Consider the following 26290-nt stretch of genomic DNA (forward strand, 5'->3'; position numbering starts at 1 on the left):
GCCTGCAAATTTCCATGGCCTCTCTGGCCTCTTCCCAACTTCACCCCCTGACTTTACTAATTTGCTGACCAAAATAACAAAAAGCAATCATCCATTAAGTAGGTGGGCTCTCCCTACTCGACAGTTTCCTGCCTGGTCAATGATTCACAGAGTGAATACTCATTTTTTTTCCCATTAGTCTCTGAAACATGTTCTAATTTGGAAGTGGGTTATCAAAGAACAATTTAAATTATACTATTTTCACTGTAAATGCAACCAATTATTAAAAATTGGACCCACAGCAGCGAAGGGATGAAAATGTACTATGAGATGCTTTGCAGTAGAGAGGCACTTATGATAAGGAAAATGAAATTTTTGTAACAACTTTTTAAAAATTGACCTCTGCATAGAGTCTCAGTGTCTTCAAGGTGAGCGGCAATAAATACACATCTGCTCTGTGTTCTTTACTTTCCCTTAATAGGGTTGACTTCTTGCAAATTCCCGTACTGCAACTTCCAACTCCAACTCAAGTTCTTATGCCCAATTCATTGAAATTTCAAATAACTCTTCACTTCAACCCATAACATAATAAATAGTCTTACAAAAAGTATAACTTAAAACGCTGTCTTCTCTCTTCAGGATGATTGTTTACTATAGAAATCAGTGATGAACTTCAGGAAGAATTTGGTAAGGGATATGGTAATAGCAACCAAGATTTGGTTTAGAAATATTAAAAGTTTGATTAAAGTGAGTTCCACTTTCTGACCTTTGAGTTTTAAGTTAAAGGAATGTGGTGGTCATTTCTATGCCTTTTTCTTTCAGAACAATAATGAAACATTAAGTATACCAAAACCCCAGACAAGCCCAAGTTTCGAATCCTTGAACTCAGATCTGGATTCAATGATCCCTTCTTTTAGGCACTTTAAAGCACATCTCCCCTTTATTTGGATATAATCTTTCTTCTCCTATCATGAAAGCCCTCTGTTTTCATTTGAAAGGCAAAAACATAAAGCCTAGAGTCACAGTATTTCTGTAAGATGTTTGAATTAAATTATCTATTAAGTATCCTATATAAATTCACTCTGAACATCAGGGGATAGAAAGTATTAACAAAAGCAATAACACTAATACTGAAATTTCAACAGAACTTTTGGAAATCAGCCTCTAATGGAAGAACAAACATATGAATGATAGTATCATGAAATAAGCTGTCTCTCCGGAGTGCTCAGACACTTTAAATGAATCTATATTTATAGTATAATTAGCAATTTGATGAAATATATATAGTAAGGACACACCAAAGCACATCAGTGAACAACATGTCCTCCTCCAAAGTTGACAGGTTCTCAGGAAACACCCAGGATCAGCATTCAGGTACCAAGAGCAGTGCATCTCATTGGTAGCACAGACCAACCATTTTTATATACCTTTTTTATTTTCTTTTTAACAACCTGTTAGTCTCCAGAAAGAGCTCTGCTCAGTTACAAGTATATGTCAACACACACAGCTCATACCTAGGACGTTCAGCCACCAATTACTGCTAGAAATTTAAATAAGTTCTAAAAATATAGGTCACGTTCTGCTCTGAAATAGTTAATCTCTCTGGCACTTTTTCTGGGACATTTAATGGTCCATCAGTACGATGTGTTAGACTGTAAGAACACAGAATTAGACATAGTGCTTGCCTAGGGGATTCTCCACTTAAATAGACAAGCAAAATAGATTAAACACTAAAAACCAGTGCATGGAAGAAATAAAGTAGATCACTACCATTAAGACTGAATTTTTAATACAAGAGATACACAATGCACAGCATAGTAGTAAAGGACAGGCTATCTCTCCGTGTAAACTTTACTGAGAGTAGTAGAACAATCCAAGATTCTTTTTAAAAGATAACTGATTTAAAAGATAACTGATAAGGATTATCAGATAGATGAAAAGGAAGATGTTCTGGACATCAGAAGTTACAATAAAAAGGACAGTTAATTAAAAGGGAAAAGAGAATAATTTAATTTCAGTTGGAACTAAGGTGACTTTAGAAAGCATTTAGTCTCATACCCACTCCTACCCCATTGAAACATTTTCCCTGAAATAGGTCATTTAATCTCAACTTGAATATTATTAGAAGTATGTTTACTGGACGGGTCGTTGGATGGATGGATGGATGGATGGATAGAAAAATGGATGATTTTAATGATCGAAACAGGTGATTTTAATTTTAATATATCTATATGACCAATATATCCAAAATATTATTTCAACATATAATCAACATAAAATATTGCTATTTTATGTTCTTTTCTTATACTGTCTCAAAAACCCTGTATCTATTTTTATACTGACACTGCATCACAGTTTGTACTAGGCACATTTCAAGTACTCAATAGCCACACATGGCTAGTAGCTACTATATTTATAGAACAGCTCAGTTCTAGAAAATGTTTCACAAACTTGGCTGAACATCAGAATCACAGGAAACTTTTTTAAAATATAGATTCCTAGGATTCACCCTCAAATACACGGACTTACTTAGTGTAGGAAGGGCAGGGAGTCTTTTTTAACAAGGCAGTCAATAAACCATTGATCATCAAGCTGACATTTGGAAATCACCATTCTACACAAAATACATCTAAGTCTTCTTCTACATGACTGTCCTTCCAATATGTTAAAAAAGAAAATTACATCCCCATCATCCTTTTTTTTCCTCCAATTTATTTATTTTCAGAAAAACAGTATTCATTATTTTTTCACCACACCCAGTGCTCCATGCAAGCCGTGCCCTCTATAATACCCACCACCTGGTACCCCAACCTCCCACCCCCCCGCCACTTCAAACCCCCCAGATTGTTTTTCAGAGTCCATAGTCTCTCATGGTTCACCTCCCCTTCCAATTTACCCAAAAGCACATACCCTCCCCAATGTCCATAACCCTAACCCCCTTCTCCCAACCCCCCTCCCCCCAGCAACCCACAGTTTGTTTCGTGAGATTAAGAGTCACTTATGGTTCCCCATCATCTTTTATTCTCCAGGCTAAAAATTCCAAATTTTCCAATCTCTTTAACAATTCCTGATCGGACATGGTTTCCAAATCTTTCAACTCCCTGGTTGCTTTCCTCTGTATTCCAGTTTGGTTTATTTGCAGTAGGAGAGAAGTACTATAGCATAGATAATCCAAATTAATCCTTATTTGCCTTTGAAATGTTTCTCAGTACTTTCAAATGAATATGAGCGTCTCCGCTAAATGTTGAATTCACAATACTACAAACTGTAAACTCTCGTTGTCAACAAGCATTCAGGATGTCCAGGTTCTTCTGTGTCACACTCCATCTTGGGATGAAGAAGAACCCTCTCAGAAGAGCACCAAGTTAAGCAGAACTACTATTCTATGTCTCTCAACCCTCTTACCTTTTCCCATGACTAGAGAAGAAAGTAGCAGGTGTTTTGTTATAGAGAAAGAACTCTTTTGCTTTCTTCAAAGTTACATAAATACATAACATAATAATGTCACCAAAAAATCAGATTTTCCATGAATAACTGGACTCAATTCAATGCCACAAATATTCATTTACTGATGCCTGGCTGAGCACATTACATATGTCACCATGACAGGACGCTACATGAAGAATCAAGGCAGAGTCCCAAGCCTTAAAAAGATCACAAACTAGTCGGTCAAATAAGTATATCCATGTGACAAATTTTTGTGGAATTCTTACTGTATGTTAGACACTTGGGTTATACATCAGTGAATAAAACATTTAAAAACCCCTGTCCTAATGGAGCTTATTTTCTAGCAGGAGAGATACATGATAAACATTCAAATGATATATAAGCAAGTAATACAGGATGTTAGATGATAAATGTTATGGAAACTAACTTCAGAATAGGGTGTATCAACTGTACTCGTGGGGTAGAGGATTAGCTGAAATTTTACTCAGTGGTGAGAGTAGTCCTCATTAAAAAATTGATATTTGAGAAAACATTTGAAAGAAAGGGGAAAACATGCAGATAATCTGGGGAGAAGAGAATTCCAGGCAAATAACCAGTGCAAAGGCCCCGAGGCAGAAGAGTAACTCGCCTGAGTGAGGAACAACAAGGAAGCCAGTGGAGTTAAAGCAAAGTGAGCAAGGAAGAGATAAACAAATTAGGCTGGAAAAGTAATGGGGGGGTGGAATTTTTCATGCAGGTCTTTGTGGCATAATTAGAACTTTATCTTTTGAGTGAAATGAAGAACCACTGAATGGGGCAAAAGAATAACATGAGGGACGCCTGGGTGGCGCAGTTGGTTGGACGACTGCCTTCGGCTCAGGGTGTGATCCTGGAGTCCTGGGATCGAGTCCCACATCGGGCTCCCAGCTCCATGGGGAGTCTGCTTCGCTCTCTGACCTTCTCCTCGCTCATGCTCTCTCTCACTGTCTCTCTCTCTCAAATAAATAAATAAAATCTTTAAAAAAAAAAAAAAAAAAAGAATAACATGATATGCTTTGTGTTTTAAAAGAGCACTCTGGTGGGGTGCCTGGGTGGCTCAGTGGGCTAAAGCCTCTGCCTTCGGCCCTGGTCACGATCCCAGGACCCTGGGATCGAGCCCCGCATCGGGCTCTCTGCTCAGTGCAGAGCCTGCTTCTCTCTCTCTCTCTCTCTCTCTGCCTGCCTCTCTGCCTACTTGTGTTCTCTGTCAAATAAATAAATAAAATCTTAAAATAAAATAAAAAAATAAAATAAAAGAGCACTCTGGTAACTATATTGAGAATACATTTTAGGGGAGCAAGAGTATAAGCAGGAAGACCACATAAAGGCCTGCTACAGTAATCCAGCTGAAAAATGGTGGCTTGGACCAGGGAGGTAGCAGCAAGGAAAAGAAAAGTGGTCAGATCTTTTATGTTAAAAAAAAAGTTATACTATAGTGAGGTGGTTGTTTTCATGAAGGATGTTAAGACAGCACAGAGGAAGAAACAATTCCACCAAAGGAAGGATTTATAGTCAAAGTGACAGCTTAGCTGAGTCCTGAATAATATGTAAATGTTCACCAGGAAAAAAAATCAGGAAGAACCAGAGAAGGAACTGGCATGGAGTTGCTGGTGGCCAGAAGAAACATAGGGAATGATCCTTTGCCTGGGGAATTTACAGTCTCAATAGGGAGACAATACAGAAAAGTAACTTAAGACTAGAGTCTCAGGAGCCACGGGGATAAGAATTTGGCATAGGAACTTTGGACTATGGAAATAAACAATATATGCCAGCAAGATATTCGAGAGAAAAAGCCAAAGAAGTAGCTAGAAACATAAAGAAAGTGACCCCATTCACAAAGGATCCACAGGACCACCCCAACTGTTCTGTCAACATTACACCAACCTCTCTACCACCATTCAAAGCTCTGTCAAATCTTATCTTCCACCACCAGTTTTCATCATCAGTTCCTACCAACACATCAAACTGGTATCTTGCCAAGGAAGGCCAAACTTAACCTTAACCAGAGCCAAGTAAAGCAACTGCATCATTTGTTTCTCAGTACTCCTCATGCTTCTCCCCATGACTCAAAACTAAGCTAAACTTCTCACAAGCTTAGAAAGTAATGTGTGTTTGGTGGCTGTGGAGGAGCTCACTCTATGAATGAGCCTACGGATGAGCTCACACTATGAAAAGATTCACTCCAGAAATCTTCTTTGGTTGGTTTTCTCTATGGTCTCCTCATAGTGGGGACCATAGAGAAATTACACTCCTTCCTCTCCACATTTGCCATTTGTTCTTATCCCTCTCTACCCAAAGCTGCATATTCTCTTCCACCCAATAAAGCCATAGATGCTTTAAAGCCAGAAGATGCGGGGCGCCTGGGTGGCTCAGTGGGTTAAGCCACTGCCTTCGGCTCAGGTCATGATCTCAGGGTCCTGGGATCGAGTCCCGCATCGGGCTCTCTGCTCAGCAGGGAGCCTGCCTCCCTCTCTCTCTCTCTGCCTGCCTCTCTGTCTACTTGTGATTTCTCTCTGTCAAATAAATAAAATAAAATCTTTAAAAAAAAAAAAAGCCAGAAGATGCTTCAGAGCCAGTTTTTCTTCTGCTCTAGTTGCTCTTTGCCTGTCCTCTCCGCTCATGTGAAAGTCACCTCACCTCAACCCCCTCACAACCTCCTCACAGTATTTTTACCTGGAAGCCCCTTAAAAAAAAAAAAAAAAAAAAATCCAAGGAGCATGACTTGCTGCTAAGCTAATTTCAAAAGTGAAAAAAAAAATTAACATATATTAAATGGTTGGTAAATGTCAGGCATAGTTTCATTCATATAATCTACACATCAGCTCTAAGAAGTAGTACTGTTTTCATCTGAGAGATCAGTTAAGTAACAAAATCAAGTGCAGACAACTAATGAAAAAGAATTCAAGCCCAACATGTCCAGCCCTGGAGCCCATGGGCCTCACTACTACTGCATATCACTGAGAACCTATTATTACCCCCACCATTTCTTCCCTATGTCCAGGCCGGTAGAGTGAGACCTTTCAGAGCAGTAGTTGACTGTCCTCATTCTAAAACTTCCCTTTGTAGGGAAGGACATGCGGGTGCCTGGGTTCCCCATCCTTTCTCCAGAATGAAGAATGTCAGCAAAGGTGCCATCAAGAGCAATTCGGTGAACACTTGTGCAAGTGCCCAGTGGCTGGTAGCAGGCCAAATGAGGAAGGGAAGAGTCATGCTCCACTTCTTTTCCCACCCGCTCTCTCCCTAGTTCTTCTCAATTACAGCGGCCCATATCTGAGTTTCAACAAATGAGTTTACTTGGTGAAACAGAAGTCATCATAACAAAAATATCCACCAATAAACTGTTTGCTTAATAAAATGACTTTGCACATACAACTACCTCTTCAATGTCAATGCTAACTGAAGCCTAACTAGCAAAAGATAAAAACTTTCATGAAGTTGATAAAAAACCATGTTTAAAAAAGGCTCCAATGACACACAGAGGCATTAACTTATGATGGTCTCACACAGGTACCTAAATTTTAAAAATGAAAAATAAAAACTGTACTATTATGAAAGGTATCTCAAAACATAATGGTCTTGCATTAAAATGGTAAAGAGAGAATCCTCACATGTTTTTATAAAAACAAATGCGTGCATGCACACACACAATCAATACTTGATTTTACTCTACTTGTTCCTATAATTAACCCATAGCTAAATAATTACTTCCACGTTGTCATATATATACTAAGACACATAGTTTTAATAGTTTTTAGCTTCCTTCTTTAAGACAAAGTCCCAAATTTTCTTTTTCACTATGTACAACTAAATTCCAGTTTTCCTTTTACCTCCAGTAATAATTTATGTAAACATTTTCCTTCCTCCATTATACTGTGTGTGCCATCCTTATTCACAGAAGCACTGCAATAAAAAAATTTTAATTGTGGGGTGCCTGGGTGGCTCAGTGGGTTAAGCCTCTGCCTTCGGCTCAGGTCATGATCCCAGGATCCTGGGATGGAGCCCCACATCGGGCTCTCTGCTCAGCAGGGAGCCTGCTTCCCCCCACCCACCCGCTCTCTCTGCCTGCCTCTCTGCCTACTTGTAAACTCTCTGTCTGTCAAATAAATAAAATCTTTTTAAAAAATTTTTAATTGCACTAAAGTAAAATCAATGGGAGACAGATCACACTGTAAGGCCTTAATGTCTAATACCTAAGTTATCAGTTAGCAGATATTGAATTATAGACAGATAATAATAAGAAGAATGGAAAAGAGGCTATATGTCTGCAAGACTGGGGTCTGGAATCAACATGAGGACAAGGAGCCAGTAGGATATGTAATAAAGCCAAAGAAAGGTGGAGGCTCTTGACCTCCGCTGTCATCCGGGTGTGCCTCGGACATGACATTCAAAGTCATCCATTTGTCAGAGCCCGTCAAGATTGTCCCAGCTCCTCCTAAGCCAAACCTAGTTGCCATTCCACAGAGATCCCCGGCACTCTTGGTAAGAGACTTCTAGTTATGCTTGCCCCTGCCCATAATTATGGACTACCACACTCACTGGGTGCCAAACACCATGCTGAGTGTTACCCATTCCACTTTTTTAAAGATTTTATTTATTTACCCGACAGACAGAGATCACAAGTAGGCAGAGAGGCAGGCGCAGAGAGAGAGAGAGAGAGAGAGAGAGAGGAAAGCAGGCTCTCCGCTCAGCAGAGAGCCCGATGCGGGACTCGATCCCAGGACCCTGGGATCATGACCTGAGCCGAAGGCAGCGGCTTAACCCACTGAGCCACCCTGGCGCCCCCATTCCACTTTTTTAAATATTCATGCTAATTTCTCCCCTCCACCTGTGCATTAACCTTTTGGGGGAGGAGGATATATTTTTTGAAAATTAAATACAATCGAAAAGTCCAACACTTGATTTTGCTGCTTGCTCTCAGAATGATCTCATAGCTAAATGATGGAGAGCATTTCTTAAAGACTTGGCACTTAGTATGAAGATTCTGACCTTACACATAAGAGGCAATTTTCAATCACAAATGTCTAACAGTTTTCCTGGATAAAGTTTCCAACAACCCTACAAACACATTCTCATGCATAGCTGAGAGAGGGCCCAAAAGTAAGTTTAATTCAGCTACAAAATAAATGGATCCTAATGTTTAACATATGTATTAGTTTCCTATGGTGGCTGTAACATATCACTTTAATGGCTGAATCAACACAAATTTATTATCTCACAGTTCCGGAGGTCAGAAGTCCAAAATGAATTTCACTAGGCTAAAATCAAGGAGCTTGCAGGGGTAGGGGAAAAATCCATTTTCTTCTTTTTTTTTATAAAGTCTGTGGGCTGCCTACATTTCTTGGCCCATGATCACCTTCCAACTTCAAAGTCAGCAATGACCAATGACCAATTAAGTATTTATCACAATGCATCACATTGGCACTGATGCCTCTACCTCCCTCCTCCATATTTAAGGTATCCTTATGATTCCAATGGACCCACTCAGATAATCCAGGATAATCTCCATATTTTGAAGTCAGCTGATTAGCAACCTTAATTACTTCTGCAACTTTAATCTCCTCCTTACCAAGTGACATAATATATTCACAGGTTCTGAGAATTTAGTTGAGAGACCATTATTCAGCCTACCACAGCCTGTCTTTCATACCCAAAGATTCACATCCAGCCCATATGGAAAAATACATTCATTCTATCCAAAAGTCTCAACTAAGTAGTGTATCAACTCATGGTTTAAAACATGGTCTGGGGGCACCTGAGTGGCTCAGTTGGTTAAGCACCTTCCTTCCACTCAGGTCATCATCCGAGGAACCTGGGATCAAGCCCCACAATGGGCTCTCTGCTCAGCAAGGAGTCTGCTTGTCCCTCTCCATCTGCACTTCACCCCCGCTCATCCTCTTTCTTTCTCTCTTGTATTCTGCTCTCTCTCTCTCTCTCTCTCTCAAATAAATAAATAAAATATTTTAAAAAATAAAATAGGGGCGCCTGGGTGGCTCAGTTATTAAGCGTCTGCCTTCAGCTCAGGTCATGATCCCAGCGTCCTGAGATTGAGCCCCACACTGGGCTCCCTGCTCAGGAGGAAGCCTGTTTTCCTTCTCTCACTCCCCCTTCCTTGTTCCAGCTTTCACTGTCTCTCTCTCTCTCTGTCAAGTGAATAAATAAAATCTTTTTTTTAAATTAAAATAAAGTAAAACAAAATAAAATCTGTAAATCTTATCAGTTCAAAAGTCCCAAATGTCAGCATCTAAATGAGTTACAAAAGAGTTATAATCCATTCTGAGGCCCAATCCCTCTCCATCTGTGAACCTGTGAAACTCAAGAAACAAGATATCTGCTCCCAAAATTTGATAGTACTAATAGACATGGGAAAACAACTATAGACATTCCCACTCAAATAAAGTGAAAAATGAGGTTAAAAAAATTAGACATCAGATCCATGCAACTTTGAGATCCAGCTAGGCAAATTGCATTTGATTTCAAAGTCTGGGAATAATGTTCTGTGGTCCTTGGTTCTACCCTTTAGGATCTCAGCTCTGCCTTCTGGGTTCTCAGTTCTCCCTCTTAGTCAACCTTATTTTTTCATCAAAGGTGGTACATGTTTGCCGCTAAGTAGATTAAGCAGCCTGTTTCTTGCTTGTCGAATTGTTGGGATCCAACTAGCTTCTTTCATTACATCCTCTTACTTCCCTTTTCAGGCCCACCCAGATGTATTTTTGCTGATACAATATTCTCAGGAACCATGCAGGTCTCCCACAGAAGTCATGGCAATTTACTCCATTACACAACAGGCTACTCCAGAGATATTTCCTGGATAAATCGTCTAACTGGCTTCTGCTGAGATATTTGAGGGAATCCATGAGCTACATGTTCAATTTTCAAAGTGCCCTCTATGTAACTTACTTCTGAGGCCCTTCCAAAAGTTCTCCTACCCATAACATTGGCTGTCCCCATAGCAGGCATTTCTGACAGTGACTCTCCTACCTTTAGCATCATTTACGATCTAGGAGACTGAGGTTTTCTCAAATATCAAGTTCTGATTTCATTTTGCTTAATAGTTCTTCCTTTAGTCTGCCTCTCTATGCTTTTTACTGGAAGAAGCAGCAAGAAAAACATAGTCTGCATCTTCAGTGCGGTGCACACAAATCATCTCAGCTAAATACCTAAGTTCATAATTATACGCTTTACTTACACAGAACTGCAGGACACAGCTTAGCCTTCTGCCATTGCATAACGAGGATCCCCCTGTCTCCAGTTTGCAATAACATGTTCTTGATTGGGGTGCCTGGGTGGCTTGGCAGGTTAAGCCTCTGCCTTTAGGTCATGATCTCAGGGTCCTGGGATGGAGCCCTGCAACAGGCTCTCTGCTCAGCGGGGAGCCTGCTTCCCCCTCCCTCTCTCTGCCTGCCTCTCTGCCTACTTGTAATCTCTGTCAAATAAATAAATAAAATCTTTAAAAAAACAAACAAACATGTTCTTGATTTCTGTCTGAGCCCTCACTGGCAGTGTCTTTAATGTCTATATTCTTACCAAAAGTCTGTTCATGACAATGTAGGTATTCTCTAAGGACATTTAGTTTTCTCTACCACACTCTTCATTTTCTTCTGAGTCCTCACTAGTAGAACTGACATCATCCATATCTCTAACAGTCTATTCAAGGCAAACCAGGCATTTTCTGTCGTGCTTTTCAAAATTCCTCCAGTCTATGGCCATTTCCCAATTCCAAAGCCACTTCCATATTTTTAGGTCTTTCTTCCAGCAGGCTCTACCTCCATGTATCAAAATCTGTATTAGTTTCCTATTGCCTTCTAACAAATCACTGCAAACTTAGGGGCTTAAGTCAACACAATTTATTATCTCACAGTTCTAGAAGTCAGAACTGGGTTAAAATCAAGTGTCAGCAATGCTGGATACACTAAAGGAAAATCCATTTTCTTGCCTTTTTCACCTTCACAAGACTGCCCACATTCAATGGCTCATGGTCTACTTTTATCTTCAAATCCAACAACAGCAGGTCTAGTCATTATCTCATTGTATCATTGACACTGACTCTTCTCCTCCCTCTTCCAGATCTAAAGGACCTTTGTGATTACATGGGGCCATAATAGTTTTCTTACCTGAAAGTTCAGTTGACTAGCAACCTCAATTTCTCATACAATTTTAATTTCACCTTGACATGTAACATAATATAGGCTCAGGTTCCTAGGATTGGGACAAAAACATCTTTGAGGGATCATTATTCTGCATACCACAATACATCTTTGCATAATGATAAATTTTCAATTCTCTTCTATTAAAATGGCCCACCGTATAATTTGGTTCCTGCTCTCCACATGTGTGTCATTTCATATCACAACCCTATGTTTCCACTACAGTGAGTTTCTTCCATCTTGTCAAATGCACAATGCTCATTCCCAGCCTGGCATCTCTGCTCATGCTCTTTTCCCTGTCTCTGTGATTCTCCCTTTCTGAATCCCTGTAGCCCCTGTTCTCCAGACTACTCTTGTAAGAGTATCCTATCCTTCAGCTTTCAGCTTCAATGACTCTTCTTCAAAGACAGTGTCCCTGACCCTGTGATTCTCTAGACTATAGATTCCCATTGCACTCTTCATTTATCTTCATAGCATTTATCTGAATGGTGATTAAATTATTATCTGTGTGATTGTTTAATGACTATTTTTAAGACACTCTGAAAGTAAAGTTCTAACTGATTCCTTTGTTATATGCTTAATACCTAGCAGAAGAGGATTGCACAGTATAAGTGCATTTGAACGAATGAACACGTCTCTCTTAATCCTCATAACAACATTAATTTTATACTTGAAAGTACTGAAGTTCAGAGAAATTGAGTAACTTCACCATAGGAAAACAACTAATGAGATTCCACTGGAGCTATCTGGTTTCTAAGCCCATCTCTTTGTCATTGTGTTAGTCTATTCTATAGGGACACCAATGACTTTGTCTCTAAGACCACGGATGTTCACGGACCATCATACTGACAAATAATCACTGCAGCCTACACTAACTCTCCTTAATGTAGTTACCTTTACCTACTAAAGTCAATGCCACCACCAAACACCCAATTTCAGTCCTGTTTTTAAATACTGACATGAATAGACTTGAGGACACTTTTTCCTTTTAAAATCTTTTTTGTTTTCAAAGATTTTATTTATTTGAGAGAGAGAAAGAGACTGTGAGTGGGGCGGGGAAGTGGGGAAGTCAGAAGGAGAGGGAGAGAGAGAGACTTTCAAGCAGACTCCCCCTGAGTACAGATCCTATTTCAAGACTTGATCTCACGACCAATAAGATCATGATTTGAGCTGAAATCATCAGTCGATGCTTAACGAACTGAGCCACCGAGGCACCCATTCCTTTAAAATCTTTAACTCTGGGGGCTCAGTCAGTCAAGCATCTGCCTTTGGCTCAGGTCATCATCCCAGAGTCCTGAATCTAACCCCACACTGGGCTCCCTGCTCAGCAGGGAGTCTGCTTCTCCCCTCCCTCTGCCCCTCACCCTGTTCCTTCTCTCTCTCTCTCTCTCTCTCTCTCACTCTCTTCCCCTCACGCTCTCAAATAAATAAAATCTGTAAAAAGGTAAAATAAAATAAAATCTTTAAATCTTAAAGTTCCTTAAAAATAACTACCAAACTTATTTTCAAATTACCAACTCAGGAAAAAAATTATGCTTCGATTTTTATCTACTTCTCTTGTGAGGATTAATGGTATTATAAAATCTGTGAACACCTTGGAAGAAATTTTATTAAACCAACAGATGAAACTATAAACTTTGGGAACACAGCCAGACAAATTTAAAACCAAAGATCTAAAAATCATGCTAACATTGCTAGAAAGTCCTAGAATTGTGCTGCTTATGTGTTCATTCTAGTTCTCTCATGTACAGAGGAAAGAACATTATTATGAACACTGTCTTAACAAATATCTCCTAGACTTTAAACAAGGTAGGTAGAATTCTATTTATAACTATACAACCCTTAGAACCCTTTACGAGATTTCATAGGTCTTTTTCATTGTCAGCATTCAATCCTCTATTTTTTTTTAAATGTAAATGTATTTTTGTGGCTATGAGTCAGACTGCAGCTAGAAATACTTGGAAGATTTTGAGGTAGATTCCAAACTGTTGCCTGGATACTTTTTCCTTTTGAAAATGATTATAATTGGCACAGATAAAAAGCCACATTTATTAAAGGATGATCTAATTTAGCATTTTCTTACTTCAATTTCCAATGCGGCTACAAATCAAATTTCAACAACAACAAAACAATTTTAGTGATACTATGGTTACTATTAGGATAAAAACCAGGTATGACTTTGAAATATATTTCCATTTGCTTTCATTATACATACATAATAAAATATAACTATTAAGTAATAGATTCATATTGTACAATAATTTACAAAAATTACTTATAGTTTCAAAAAGTATTGAATTATAAACATCTTAAATACCACTAGAGGATAATGAAGTAACCAAAAGGAGAAGAAATATTAAATGAGCAAAAATCACTGGGAAATCATATGCTGAGACTTCTTTACTTTAAAGAAACAAAAGAAGATGGTTATACCACTGCAGAAGAAATTTAATGGTTCAAAATCCCTTTCATCTATACAGAACATATCTGATAGCACAAAGTAACTTATCTGATAGGTGTATATAAAATCCGAGAGCATCTCACAGGTTTTATAGTTTGTTACTATCCCACTATGACATTTTACACACTATACAAAAATATCTACAGCATTCTCAATTCACTATAAATCAAATCCATAAAGTGTTCATAGTATGAAAGCTTTTGTCTCTCTAAAACCATTGGAATCTCAGAGAAGTAGTAGGAGTCAGAACTGACTTCTTAACAACCTTTTCTAAAAGCAGAGAAAAGACATTTCCAAGGTAATGCAAAACTAACGGGCAGAGCCAAAGATCCACCTGTTGTCAATTCCATAATCTAAATCTTAGAATAAGAGAAGTTACTAAAGCACAATCAATAGAACAGTAATATATGCCTACTGAGAACACAGGAGGTAGCAAAGACTTCCTGAGTTACTGGCTACATGAAATAAGGCTCATAATTTGGCAATAAATGAAATTTTACATCTTCAAATCTCAAAAACTGTATTTATTAGGCATTTACTCTGTCAAAGCGTAGGACTTGGTACCAGAAAGGGAATAAAAACAATTCATCTATGTGCACTGATATGTAGTTACAATGGACAATTTATTTGTGGCACAATGCCTACCTTGAAGAACTGATGATTTAAATAAAGATGAATACTTAACATTCCTTTAAAAAACTTAACCAGGAAAAGATATTAGTGCCTAGACTATTGCCTAGAATTGTCTAATTGTCTAGCATGAGACCATAAAATGCACAGTCCTGAGGGTTTGTAGCTATGACAGCTCAGATAATCTTTAGAGGAAACTAAGAAGAACACCAGTATAATTTAAAGGATCTTTGGAAATTTTAAGGGCACTTCAACACCATTTGTTTATCAGGAGCTTCAGCTTCTGTAAAGCTTTCCAGTTACTCAAATTAGCAGACCTGAGATAACTTTGCTTCCAGTTCACAGGGATTGAAAATCAGAGATTTGAAAAAGAAGAAAAAAAAAGAAAATAACAGGGGCTTAACCCTAATGACACTTCCACTCCCCTTTGTGAAGTTGGCTGACACTCGGGTCTTATTTCCTTTATTAAATTTTCCAAATTAAATTTGTTTCTAAAGGATTCAATATCTAAGCTGCACTCCCACCCCTCCCCTCAAAAGACCTCTAAGTAAATAAAATATCATCACAAATATTTGTCACAATAAAAACACTTAGTAGGCTCATAATTAAAAGAGAAAATTACATTTTAATTTTTATAAGAGTACACTTGTTTTAAATAAATGCAACACAAGTTAATTTCCTCCTTTTCCCATTGTAAAGCACTAGTGTTACTGTCCATGGTGACACATACTGGTTATGTCAGGCAACAACACCACTACAGAGACATTCAAGTTTTATTTTATGCCTGTTTCTTGGTGGCAGATTTGCTGAAGTGGTTTTATTTTGCATATCCAACTCTTTAGCAATTATGAGTTGCACTTCTCTTGAAGCCATGGTACCAAAATCACAAAAGAAAAATCTGGGTGGCTAGGGAGAAGATGCTTCAGTCAGTCTATCAGATATTTTAAAACAAACTTCATTTCTCTTTTGCCTTCATCTATACTTCACTGTATGTGAAAAGAATCTTTCTGTATGTATTTAACCACTTTTTAGAAACTCATATTACATTGTTCCACAAACCAAACAATATTCAAAAGCTTCGGTCAATCAAAGGTTTTAAGCATTGGGATTTGCTTCTGACTACATATTCAAATATAAATGAAAATGCAGACCTTATGCATCGCCAACACCCACAGACTCCAAAAACAAAAAGTTCTATAATATTAAGCATTCAATTAATAGTGATTCAAGATATACCTCTGAATTAAAATTTATTTGTAAAATTTCAAAAGAATACTGAAGAGAATATTAGTCTCTTTCTCTTGACATTAATAGAGTAGAATCATGATAGGAATTGTTTCAAATATGGTGTATTTGTGATATACAGTAGATAAAACTATTGTGAGAGATTCATTTTTCCAGAAAGCTACTCCACATAAAGAAATTCCTCCGAACCAGGCACCACTGTACCTGAAACTTTCAGAGAGCCATGTCTTAACTAAGATTAAGCTATCCTATTTTCTACCTTAATCAATTTCACCCAAACGAGGCATTTGTGCTATAATTCATTGTTCCCCAGACTCTAAAATCAACCATCTGCCATCGGAGTTTCTGTACAGTAATTAAGGAACTATCCATTAGAACTGGCAAGAGTACAAAGTAAGGAGGAGAGGGCGGGAGGGGAAAAAACCCAAACCACTTAAAAAAGAGATGGAAGGGAGTGTGTGTGTGTGTGTGACATTAACCCCTCCACATCTCAGCTCCAGATTCTGCCATCCATGAGGCAATACAGAAGTTGGGAGGAGCTGTTGAGGCCAACTCCCTCTGGGATTATCCGAACTGAAACTGCATTGGGGACTCGGCACGCGCTCCATACCTTGAAAGAGAAAGGCTTTCGTCCCATTATGCAGTCCGGGGACCTGGCGCACTCCAGTCGTGGACTCCCCAAGTTCTAACTCAGTTAAGACGTCAATCTGTAGGGAGGGGTCCACACCAAGCCCCCAGACTGGTGGAAGGGTGGGGAAGAAAGAAAAAGCTCCATCAAAATACAAGCCTCTTCCTCCAGGGCATCAAAGACCGGCGTCTTGGAGACAGTATTGGGATCTGACTAGGGAGTCGACTCCCTCCTCCACCGCGCAGAGCCTTACCTGAAATCAGCAGCCAAGCTTTAAATAGCGGAGCACCCAGTCCCATTTCCCTGACCTACTTTAAACCCCTCTCTGTGCAAAGTTCCCCCTCGGCTCTCATACCCTGGACTAGGGGTGTGACCGGCCCTGGTGTCTCCAAGGCAAGCACAGAAAAATCCAAATCCAAACCCACCCTCTACTCCAAGCTTCCCACTCTAGACCTACTTCGGGTGGAGGAAAAAGCAAGGCGTCCCCAACCGGCTCCTGCTGCCCTAAGGCGAGGGCCATCCGTTCCCCGGCCCCAGCTCTGGGCCACTCACCTGCTCCGAGACCGAAGATCAAACAGAATGTTCTCAGTAAGACCCGAGACTCCATGGTGTGCATCTGCTCAGTCCATCGTCTCCCTCTTTAAAAATAAAAATAAAAATCGAAGAGGTTCTCGGAATCAAGCGGGAAAATAGCGTTTGTGCCTCCTGCCGCTGCCTCGCATTTACTGATTAGTAGGATTAATACGATTTGGTTGCCTAAGAAAAAAATGGGAGGACCCCCCAGGCACGTGAAGAACTTAGACCCTCCAATGCGCACATCATTCCCACACGCAGAGCCGAGGCGGCAGCGCGGGCAGAGCCGGGGGTGCCCAGAGGGAGGGGTCGGGCTCGCTCGCGGGCTGCTCCGCGGGGGAATTAGCTCTGGAGCTGAATAAAAGCAGCCGAAGGCACGCACACCCAGAGGAAGGGAGGCGGCCCCAAGAAAGCCGGGGGTGGGGCGGCCCCGCACCCGCCCGTCTTCCCCTGCCGCGCGAACCTGTTGTAAAGGCAGAGACAATGGAGAGAGCGCCGGAGACGCACGGTGAAGAGACGGCTCCCCCGGAGCGGGAGGGGCAGGCCCGGGGAGGCGGGGAGAGGAGGGACAAGGAGGGACCGCCGAGGGCGAGGCCCGGCACTCCGCGTCCCTCTCCAGCCCCGGCTACGAGCTCCGTCCAGCTAGACCCGGGGCTGCTGCAGCCCCGCCCTCCTACCTCCCTCACTCGCTGACCCGGGCAACGCCAACCTCCTTTCAGGATCCAAAGATCTAAATTCAAGGTGCTAAGTTGATGGGCGGTCTTTGCTCTCACCCCCTGATTTCGGGCGCGTGTCCTGAAAGACAGTCGGAGAGAAAGGACCACCCAGTCGCAGAAGGCGAGGCTAGGAGACGCGCTCGCCCGCCCTTTAGGCAAAGGAGGGAAGCGGGCGTACAATCGTGCGCTGGGCTCCGAAGCAGCCCCGGGGACTGGAAAGGGAACTCCTTCGTCGGGGCATGCGGAGGAGGGCCGCCCAAAGCAAGCCAGACTCTCAAGGTGGGGCTGGACAAGTAAAGAGAGACTGGCAGAGGCGGGCGGCGAGCCTGAGAAGCCCTGGCAGCCCTAGGGGAGAGGTTCCCTGCCCGGGGCGGGGCGCTGGAGAGCTTCCCTAGCGCGGAGCGTGCAGGGGAGAACTTATACTGGAACTGCTGGACAGCTCCGGGACCTCGCGCGCCCCCTGCCACACAACACCGAGAACCAGGCTCTGGTTCTCCAGGACACGCACACAGCAGGAGACAAGGGCACCAGAGCCAACGTGCCTGCCACACCAAAAAGAAGTGATAGATGATCGGTAGGTAGATAAATGGGTGGATGGATGGATGGAAGGAAAAGAGAAAGGAGAGAAACAAGCAGAAGACAGAGCTTGGTCAAGATAGAAGAGCTACCCTGTTGTTGACCACACTCAAGCAGGCTCTACCCACCCTTCTCACCATTCTCACTCTGGGACCAAAACAGTGAGGACATCTAAGATCTAATTCTCAACAGGCGAAAATACACTTAAAGTCAGTTGCACATAATATTTTTCAAAACAGCCCTAAAATTTTGAGGTAAATTTTGAATAATGACATTCAATGCCCATACTGAAAAGTAAGGGTTTCCAAAAGTGATTAAAATGTTAATTGCTCCAAAGATCAATTGAGCATCTTAACTTTCCATCCGAACAAGTAGATTCTGAATTCTTTAACAGGATCCTACACAGCTAGTTACCAAAATGGAGTCTGAGTCTCCAGCACAGAAATATGTACTATATTATACTATAATGGGGTGATGGGGACATTTTTAGCTCTACTGTTGCATTTTTTAAGCAAAAAAATCAAAATCAGGAAACTTTTTCAGTTTAATTTTTAATTATAGCTATCAAAATTTCCACTTAATTCTACTTGGGATTTTGCAAATTTTAAGAAAGAAATATCCCAGTACTTCATGAAATGTTGTTGTATGAAATTTCCTAAATTTGCAAAACAAAATAAAATTAATCTAGTTGAACTGAATTAATTCAAAGGAAATTATTCATCAGGAAATTAAAGATCTTTCTATAGCTGTACATCCAAAATATTGGATTGTAATAAGTTACATGAAATAAAAGTTACATAAAATATAAAAGTTACATGAAATAAATTTTAAATAATCTTATTATTTAAAATTAATAAATTTTAAATAATCTTATTATTTAAAATTAATAAATTTTAAATAATTTTATTATTTAAAATTCTACTGGAAGATAAAATAAGAAGGGAAAGTAAATATACATATACATACATATTTACATGTAGAAGCTCTCCTAACCTATAGATACTCAACCAAATCACAGAATCAGTACTCTTCAATCTTTCTGATGCTCACCTATTACATGCTGAAGTCTGGTGGTTAGTAAGCTTGTCTCTAGTTCCCACACACACACAACACACGCACTTATGTTCCCTCCAGAAGGGTGGTATTTTGTCCCCCCAAACTATTGCAGTTTAACCTGCTACTGTAATTATGTGACCTAACTAAAGTTATGGAAACCATTAAAATATGACTACAGAAAGAGAGAGAGAGAAAGCTATTTCTATAAAACTAAAGTATAAAGCTTTGGAAAATTGTAAGAAATCTAAGTTATATTAGCTAGGGCCTGGTTATCAACCTGGGCAAGGTTCTCAACTTTAGAGCTTGGACATTTTTTAGGTTGGATACTTCTTTGTTAAGAATTTCCTGTGCTTTGTAGAATAATTAATAGCATCCTGGTTTCTATAACTAGAAGCCAGTATTTTTAATATTCAATTTTATCTATATGTCTTGTAACTATATCTTTTTGTGTAGGTTCTTAAATTGATGCTCTAGGGAATAAAATATACATACTTAACTTCTCACCATCTATTCTAAAGTCTATATGTTACCATTTCTACATTGGGATATAGAAACTTTACCAACGTAATCGTCCGTTTATCCTCATCCATTTATGTTATGGTTGTCATTTATATTAAATATGCATACACTGAAAGTTCCTTCAGGAAATGTTAAAATGTTTGCTTATACTCATCGTGGTAGAAATCATGATGCCCTTTCCCATCCTCCAAAAATACATGTCCTATTACTACAACTTGTGAATGTTACCTTACACGGCAAAGGGACTTGAAGAAGGGATTAAGATTTCCATTCAGGTGACCTTAAAATAGGGAGATTACCCTGGATTGTTTGGATGTGGCCAATATAACCACAAAGGTCCTTATATGTGCAAGAGGACAGAAAAAGAGAAGTTTAGAGTAGCATAAAATGAGAAGAATTTGTTTTGCTGTTGCTGCCTCTGATGATGGGAATATATAGAAGGGCTATGAGCCAAGGTATGTGGGTGGGCAGCCTTGAGAAGCTAGAAAGTACAAGAAAAAGGATTCTCCCCTACATCTTTAGAAAGGAACAGAACACTGCCAATACCCTAATTTTAGCTCACTGGGATCCATTTTAGACTTGTGAACTACAGAACTATAAAATAATATATTTGTGCTGTTTTAATCCCCTAACTTTGTGATCAGCATTCACAGAAAACTAAAGTAAATACTAACCACATAATGAAAAGTTCAGTCAAAATGGAAGATTCTACTGACCCTGAGAAGATTCTCTTCTACCATATACATATCACAAAGCCAAATGAAATATCTAATATCATTTTTATTCATAAGAAGAAAGAAAATTCTCAGATGCTATGAGACAAAAGGTAGCTGGAGATTGGCAGAGAAAGGAGTAGCAAATCCAATGATTGGGAGAGGGTAGGACATAGGATTTCAGACTTACTAGGGGATCCAAGACAATGGGGTAGGATTTTAACATCCACACAAGAACTGGAAACAATGAATTATGGGCAAAGCCAGAAGAGGTGAAGATATTACTGGTCCCTCTGATAAAAATAGGAAACTTTAAAGGATTATACTGTATGTAAAAAGAAACTTTAACATTTTTGTACATTGGTCTAAGAAGTGACAAAATTGCCTTCCAGCTCCACATGACCACAGATGGAAAATAAAGTCATCTATAATAAATGTCAATTCTTAAGCCTTGCCACTTGCAGATACACAGTCCAAAATTACACTCCCACTGGTGTAGGAATTCTACAGTCAGAAATTAGGATAAACCCCACAGAGTCTCCTAAGAAGTAAATGTAAAACTTCTATTAAGGGACCCTCCACAACCTCTAGCATATAAGAGGAAATTTTCTGATAAGCATAAGATCACAATATAACAATAAGAACAACACTGAAATAAAGTACCATAAGAAACAGCCAGGAGGTACACACACAGAAAAAGAGCATTAGTGTCTCATGAACTCAGAATATTATAAAAATGTGATAGAAAGTACAAAATAAATATCCATTTGATACTTGTTGAACTGAATAATTCAAATTCAATTGAATAATTCAATTTAAATTGAATGATTAATAATTATTTTGTAAAGAAATACAAAAAATGAAAGAACAGAATTGTATGAGAAAAGATCAAGAAATTTCAAAGGAAATAAAACAGAACTTCTGGAAATAAAATATATTTAAAAACCACTGGCTATAAAAAGCAACAGATAAAACAGAACTGAAAATTAGTGAACAACAACAAAAAAAACTTAGAACAAAAAATGAGATCTGAGAATGTTATTGAGAATGGGCAAGAATGATAAGAAGACGGAACACATGAAAGAAACACGAATATTAGAATTAGAAGATCCAACACACAACTACTTAGAGATATGGAATAAGAGCCTAGACAGAATGGAAGCAGACAAAGTTACAGGAAATACTTAAGAAACAAGTAAAAAACTTTCAAAAGTTGAAGGATATGAGACTAATTCTGGGTAAGATAGAACAAGCACACTTCACCCTCCTCTCTCCCTCTGAAAGCTATAGAATCTAGACAGAATGCATGGAGTATTTGAGGACTCTGATAATTAAAGAGGAGCAGGCAAATTGAGAAAGAGCAGAGTTTGAAGTACTACCATACTGGCAGCAAGTACTTCTAAGAATAAACCACCACCAGAGTCAGACTGCCTCTGAGTGGTACACACAGAGGATAAATCTGAATATCCCACAAAGTCTTTGAAACCACACCAAAAAAAAAAAAAAAAAAAAAAAAAAAAGGCTAGTCAAAATTTGAATTTGCAGTCTAAACCCTACTGATTCACTTGTCTGCTTTTTTTAAAAAAAAAGTACTTAACAAGATTCAGAGTCTCATAATTTTATAATATTCAGGATAATAATGAAATTATTTGGCATATGAAAAAAAACAGGGAAACTGCAACTTACATGAGAAAAACACAATCAACAAATACTGATGCCAAGATGATAGACATTGGAATAATTTTTAAAAGACATTAAAGAAACTATTATAAAAATGCTCCCAAAAATAAGGGCAAATACTCTTGAGACAAATGAGAAGTGGCAGCAAATAAATATAAGTAAAGATTTTAGAACTGGAAAGCATAATAACTGAATATTTAAAACTCATTAAAATGGGTTAGTACTAGAGATTACAGAGCAAAGAGTGAGTCTGATAGATCAGTTGAAATTATCTAATCTGAACAACAGAGGGAAAAAATTTTAATTAATATAATAGCAGAAATCTGTGAGACAATACCAAAAGAAATTTACACCTTCAGAATCCCAAGAGAAAAGAGTTCAGTCCAAAAAAAATTTCCAGAAATAATGGCTTAACATCATATCAACAATAGGTAAACTATGGAGAGAACTCAAATGCCCACCAACTGATGAACAGATAAAGAAGATGTGGCATGTCTATATTATGGAATGGAATATCACTCAGCCATCAAAAAGAATGAAATCTTGCCATTTGCAATGATATGGATGGAACTAGAATGTATTATGCTAAGTGAAATAAGTCAATCAGAGAAAGGCAAATACTATATGATTTCACTCATATGTGGAATTTAAGAAAGAAAACAGATAACATATGGGAAGGGGGGAAAGAAAAAAAGGAGAGGGAAACAAGCCTTAAAGGACTCTTACTGATAGAGAACACACTGAGAGTTGATGGAGGGAAATGAGTGGGGAATGGGCTAGATAGGTGAAGGATATTAAAAAAGGCACTTGTGATGAACACTAGGTATTGTACGTAAGTGAGGAATCACTGAATTCTACTCCTGAAACCACTATTGCACTGTACGTTAACTAAAATTTAATTAAAATTTCAAAAAAAAGAAAAGAAAAGAAAAAATGCCTTAAGATTTCTTGAATGTGTCAAAAGACATGAACTTATGGTTTCAAGGAGCTCAGTAAATCCCAAAGAGGATAAATTCAAAGGAACCCATGACCAGCCATATCATAATCAAACTGCTGAAAACAATAAAAAAGAAAACTATCACAAAGAAAAAAATATTGAAAGCAAACAGAGAAAAAGGACACTTTATTTATAGGGAAGCAACAATTTGAATTAATTCAGATTTATCAGAAACCACAAAAGCCAGATGGAGGGGAACAGCATTTTTTTCAAAGATTTTATTTATTTATTTGACAGAGAGAGAGAGAGAGAGATCACAAGTAGGCAGAGCAGCAGGCAGAGAAAGGGGGGAAAGCAGGCTCCCCACTGAGCAGAGAGCCTGACTCAGGGATCGATCCCAGGACCCTGAGATCATGACCTGAGCTGAAGGCAGAGGCTTAACCCAATAAGCCACCCAGGTGCTCCAGGAACAACATTTTTAAAAGTACTCAAAGAATAAAGTCATTCTGGAATTCTGTATCTGATGAAAATACCTTCAGAAATAAATATAAAGGAAAAATATTCTCAGATAAAGAAAATTTAAAAGAACTGGTTATTAGCAGACCTACTTTGAAAGAACTGCTACAGGAAGTTCTTCAAACAGAAGAGAAATGATAACAGAAAGACAACTTACATATCAGGAATGAAGAAATGGCAACAAAAATGGTAAATATCTCGATAAACATAATAGACTGTACTTTTGAGTCCTATAAAATATGTTTGATGCTTGTATTAGCTTTCTATTGTTGGTATAACAAATTATCACAAACTTAGAAGCTTAAATAACACAAATATATGATCTTACAGTTCTGTAGGTCATAAATCAGACACTGGTCTTATCGGGCTAAACTCAAAGTGTCAATAAGATTGTATTCCTTTCTGAAGGCTCTGGGAAAACCCTTTTTCAGCTTCTAGAGAGTGTCTTCATTCCCTAGCTCATTGCCCTCCTTCTATGTTCAAAGCCAGTAACAGTAGTCTAAGTCCTTCTGACAGTGTATCCTCTGTTTCTCTGACTACAGTTTGGAAAGGTCCTCAGTTTTTAAGCACTTACATGATGATACATCTGGATAATCTAGGATAGTCTAGGACCTCAACAAAGGCCCTTAACCTTAATTACTTGTACAAAGTTCTTTTGTCAGGTAAAGGAATAGAGTCACAAGTTTTAGGGATTAGGGTATAGATATCTTTGAAGAGCCATTCTTCTGGTTATCATAGTGATCAAAAGAAATATTTTTAAATTGTCCAAATGAGTTTAAAAGTATGTTTATTAATATATAAAACATATGTTGAAATGTTTATCAACATAAAGAGATGAGGATAAATGAACCAATATGGTGATAAATTTTCTACATTCTAATTGAAGAGGTAGCATGTGAACTCGAAGGAGACAGTGAATAGTTAAGTATGTATAGTTTATTCTCTAGAACACTAACTTAAAAAGCTATACAAAGGGGCGCCTGGGTGGCTCAGTGGGTTAAGCTGCTGCCTTCAGCTCAGGTCATGATCTCAGGGTCCTGGGATCGAGTCCCACATCAGGCTCTCTGCTCAGCAGGGAGCCTGCTTCCCTCTCTCTCTCTCTCTCTCTCTGCCTGCCTCTCCATCTACTTGTGATCTCTCTCTATCAAATAAATAAATAAAATCTTTAAAAAAAAAAAAGCTATACAAAGATCCAGTTAAAGATACAAAAGATAGAATACTAAAAAATATTCAAACAACTTGAAAGAGGAAGGAAAGGGTTATGAGAGAAATAGAAGGAAAAACAGACAAAAGAAATAATAAAATGGTAGACCAAAATCCAAACATACCAATAATGGCATTAAATATAAGTGGTCTAAACACAACAATGAAAAGACCAAAACTGTCAGAATGGACTTGAAAAATATAACCTAACTATATGCTATTAAAAAATTCACTTCAATTATACTGTGGTAAATTTAAGGTAAAAGAACTAAGAAAATGTATACTATGCAAACATCAATCGAAAGAAAGTTGGAATGGTTATATTAATATCAAAAAAAAAAGAGTAAACTCAAGAGCAAAGGAAATTACTATGGAAAAAGAGGTACATTATACAATATTAAAAGGATCAATTGGCAAAGAAGACATAACAATCCTAAGTGTGTCTGCACATAATAGCAAACTAAAATACATGAAGCATTTGCCTTAGAGAAATGGTGACAGAATTGGAGAAAGCAACTGACAAATCCACAATTAGTTAGGAACTTCTTATACTCCTCTCTCGCAGCCAATGGAAATCTCTAGTCCCAGATAATTTCAATTCCAAATTCCACCAAATATTTAAAGAAGAAATAACATCAAGCATAAACAAATCTTCCAGAAAACAGAAGAGGAGGGAATGATTCCCACTTCTTTTTATAAGACTAGCATTACTAATACAAAAACTAGACAAAGACAATGAAAAACAAAAACAAACCAAAAAAAGAAAATTAGAACATAGACACAACATGTATCTTTTGAACATGGACACAAAATACATCTTTTGAACATACATGCAAAATCCTCAAAAAAATATTAGTAAATCAAATCCAACAATATATAAAAACAACAACAAACAATAACAAAGTAGGGTCCTTGCCAGAAATGTATAGTTGATTCAACATTTTAAAAATCAATCAATGTAATCTACCACTTTACAATCTAAAAAAGATAAATTACATGATTATATTAACTGATACAAGAAAAGCATTAGATCAAATTCAACTATTGATAATAAAATAAATAACTCACTGTGAAGTAAAAATAGAAGAGAATTTGTTCAGTTTAATAAAGGACATTTAAAAATATTCTGCCTTAACAACAAAACACCACTGGAGTTTTCAATCAATGAAATGAGCCAAGAAAAAGTAAAAACCATCCAGGTTGGGAACGAAGAGATAATTTTTTTGGAGACTTTATTTATTTGACAGAG

At 38.4% G+C, this 26290-nt stretch overlaps 1 protein-coding gene across 1 annotated transcript in view; it reads right to left on the reverse strand.

The window, feature by feature from the left end:
• Positions 1–17736, reverse strand: part of NELL2 (neural EGFL like 2) — a 326760-nt gene extending 309024 nt beyond the window's left edge. Inside the window, exons 1-3 of the mRNA XM_044227205.1 lie at positions 17589–17736; positions 17105–17190; positions 16535–16663 (exon numbers count right to left, since the gene is read on the reverse strand). Coding sequence (XP_044083140.1) covers positions 16535–16663; positions 17105–17168 — 193 coding nt within the window. The 5' untranslated portion in view covers positions 17169–17190; positions 17589–17736. The remainder of the gene's footprint in view (positions 1–16534; positions 16664–17104; positions 17191–17588) is intronic.
• Between the last annotated feature and the right edge of the window lie 8554 nt (positions 17737–26290).

The sequence above is a fragment of the Neovison vison genome, chromosome 12 (genome assembly GCF_020171115.1).
Source record: "Neovison vison isolate M4711 chromosome 12, ASM_NN_V1, whole genome shotgun sequence".
In the NCBI taxonomy this organism is placed as follows: Eukaryota; Metazoa; Chordata; class Mammalia; order Carnivora; family Mustelidae; genus Neogale; species Neogale vison.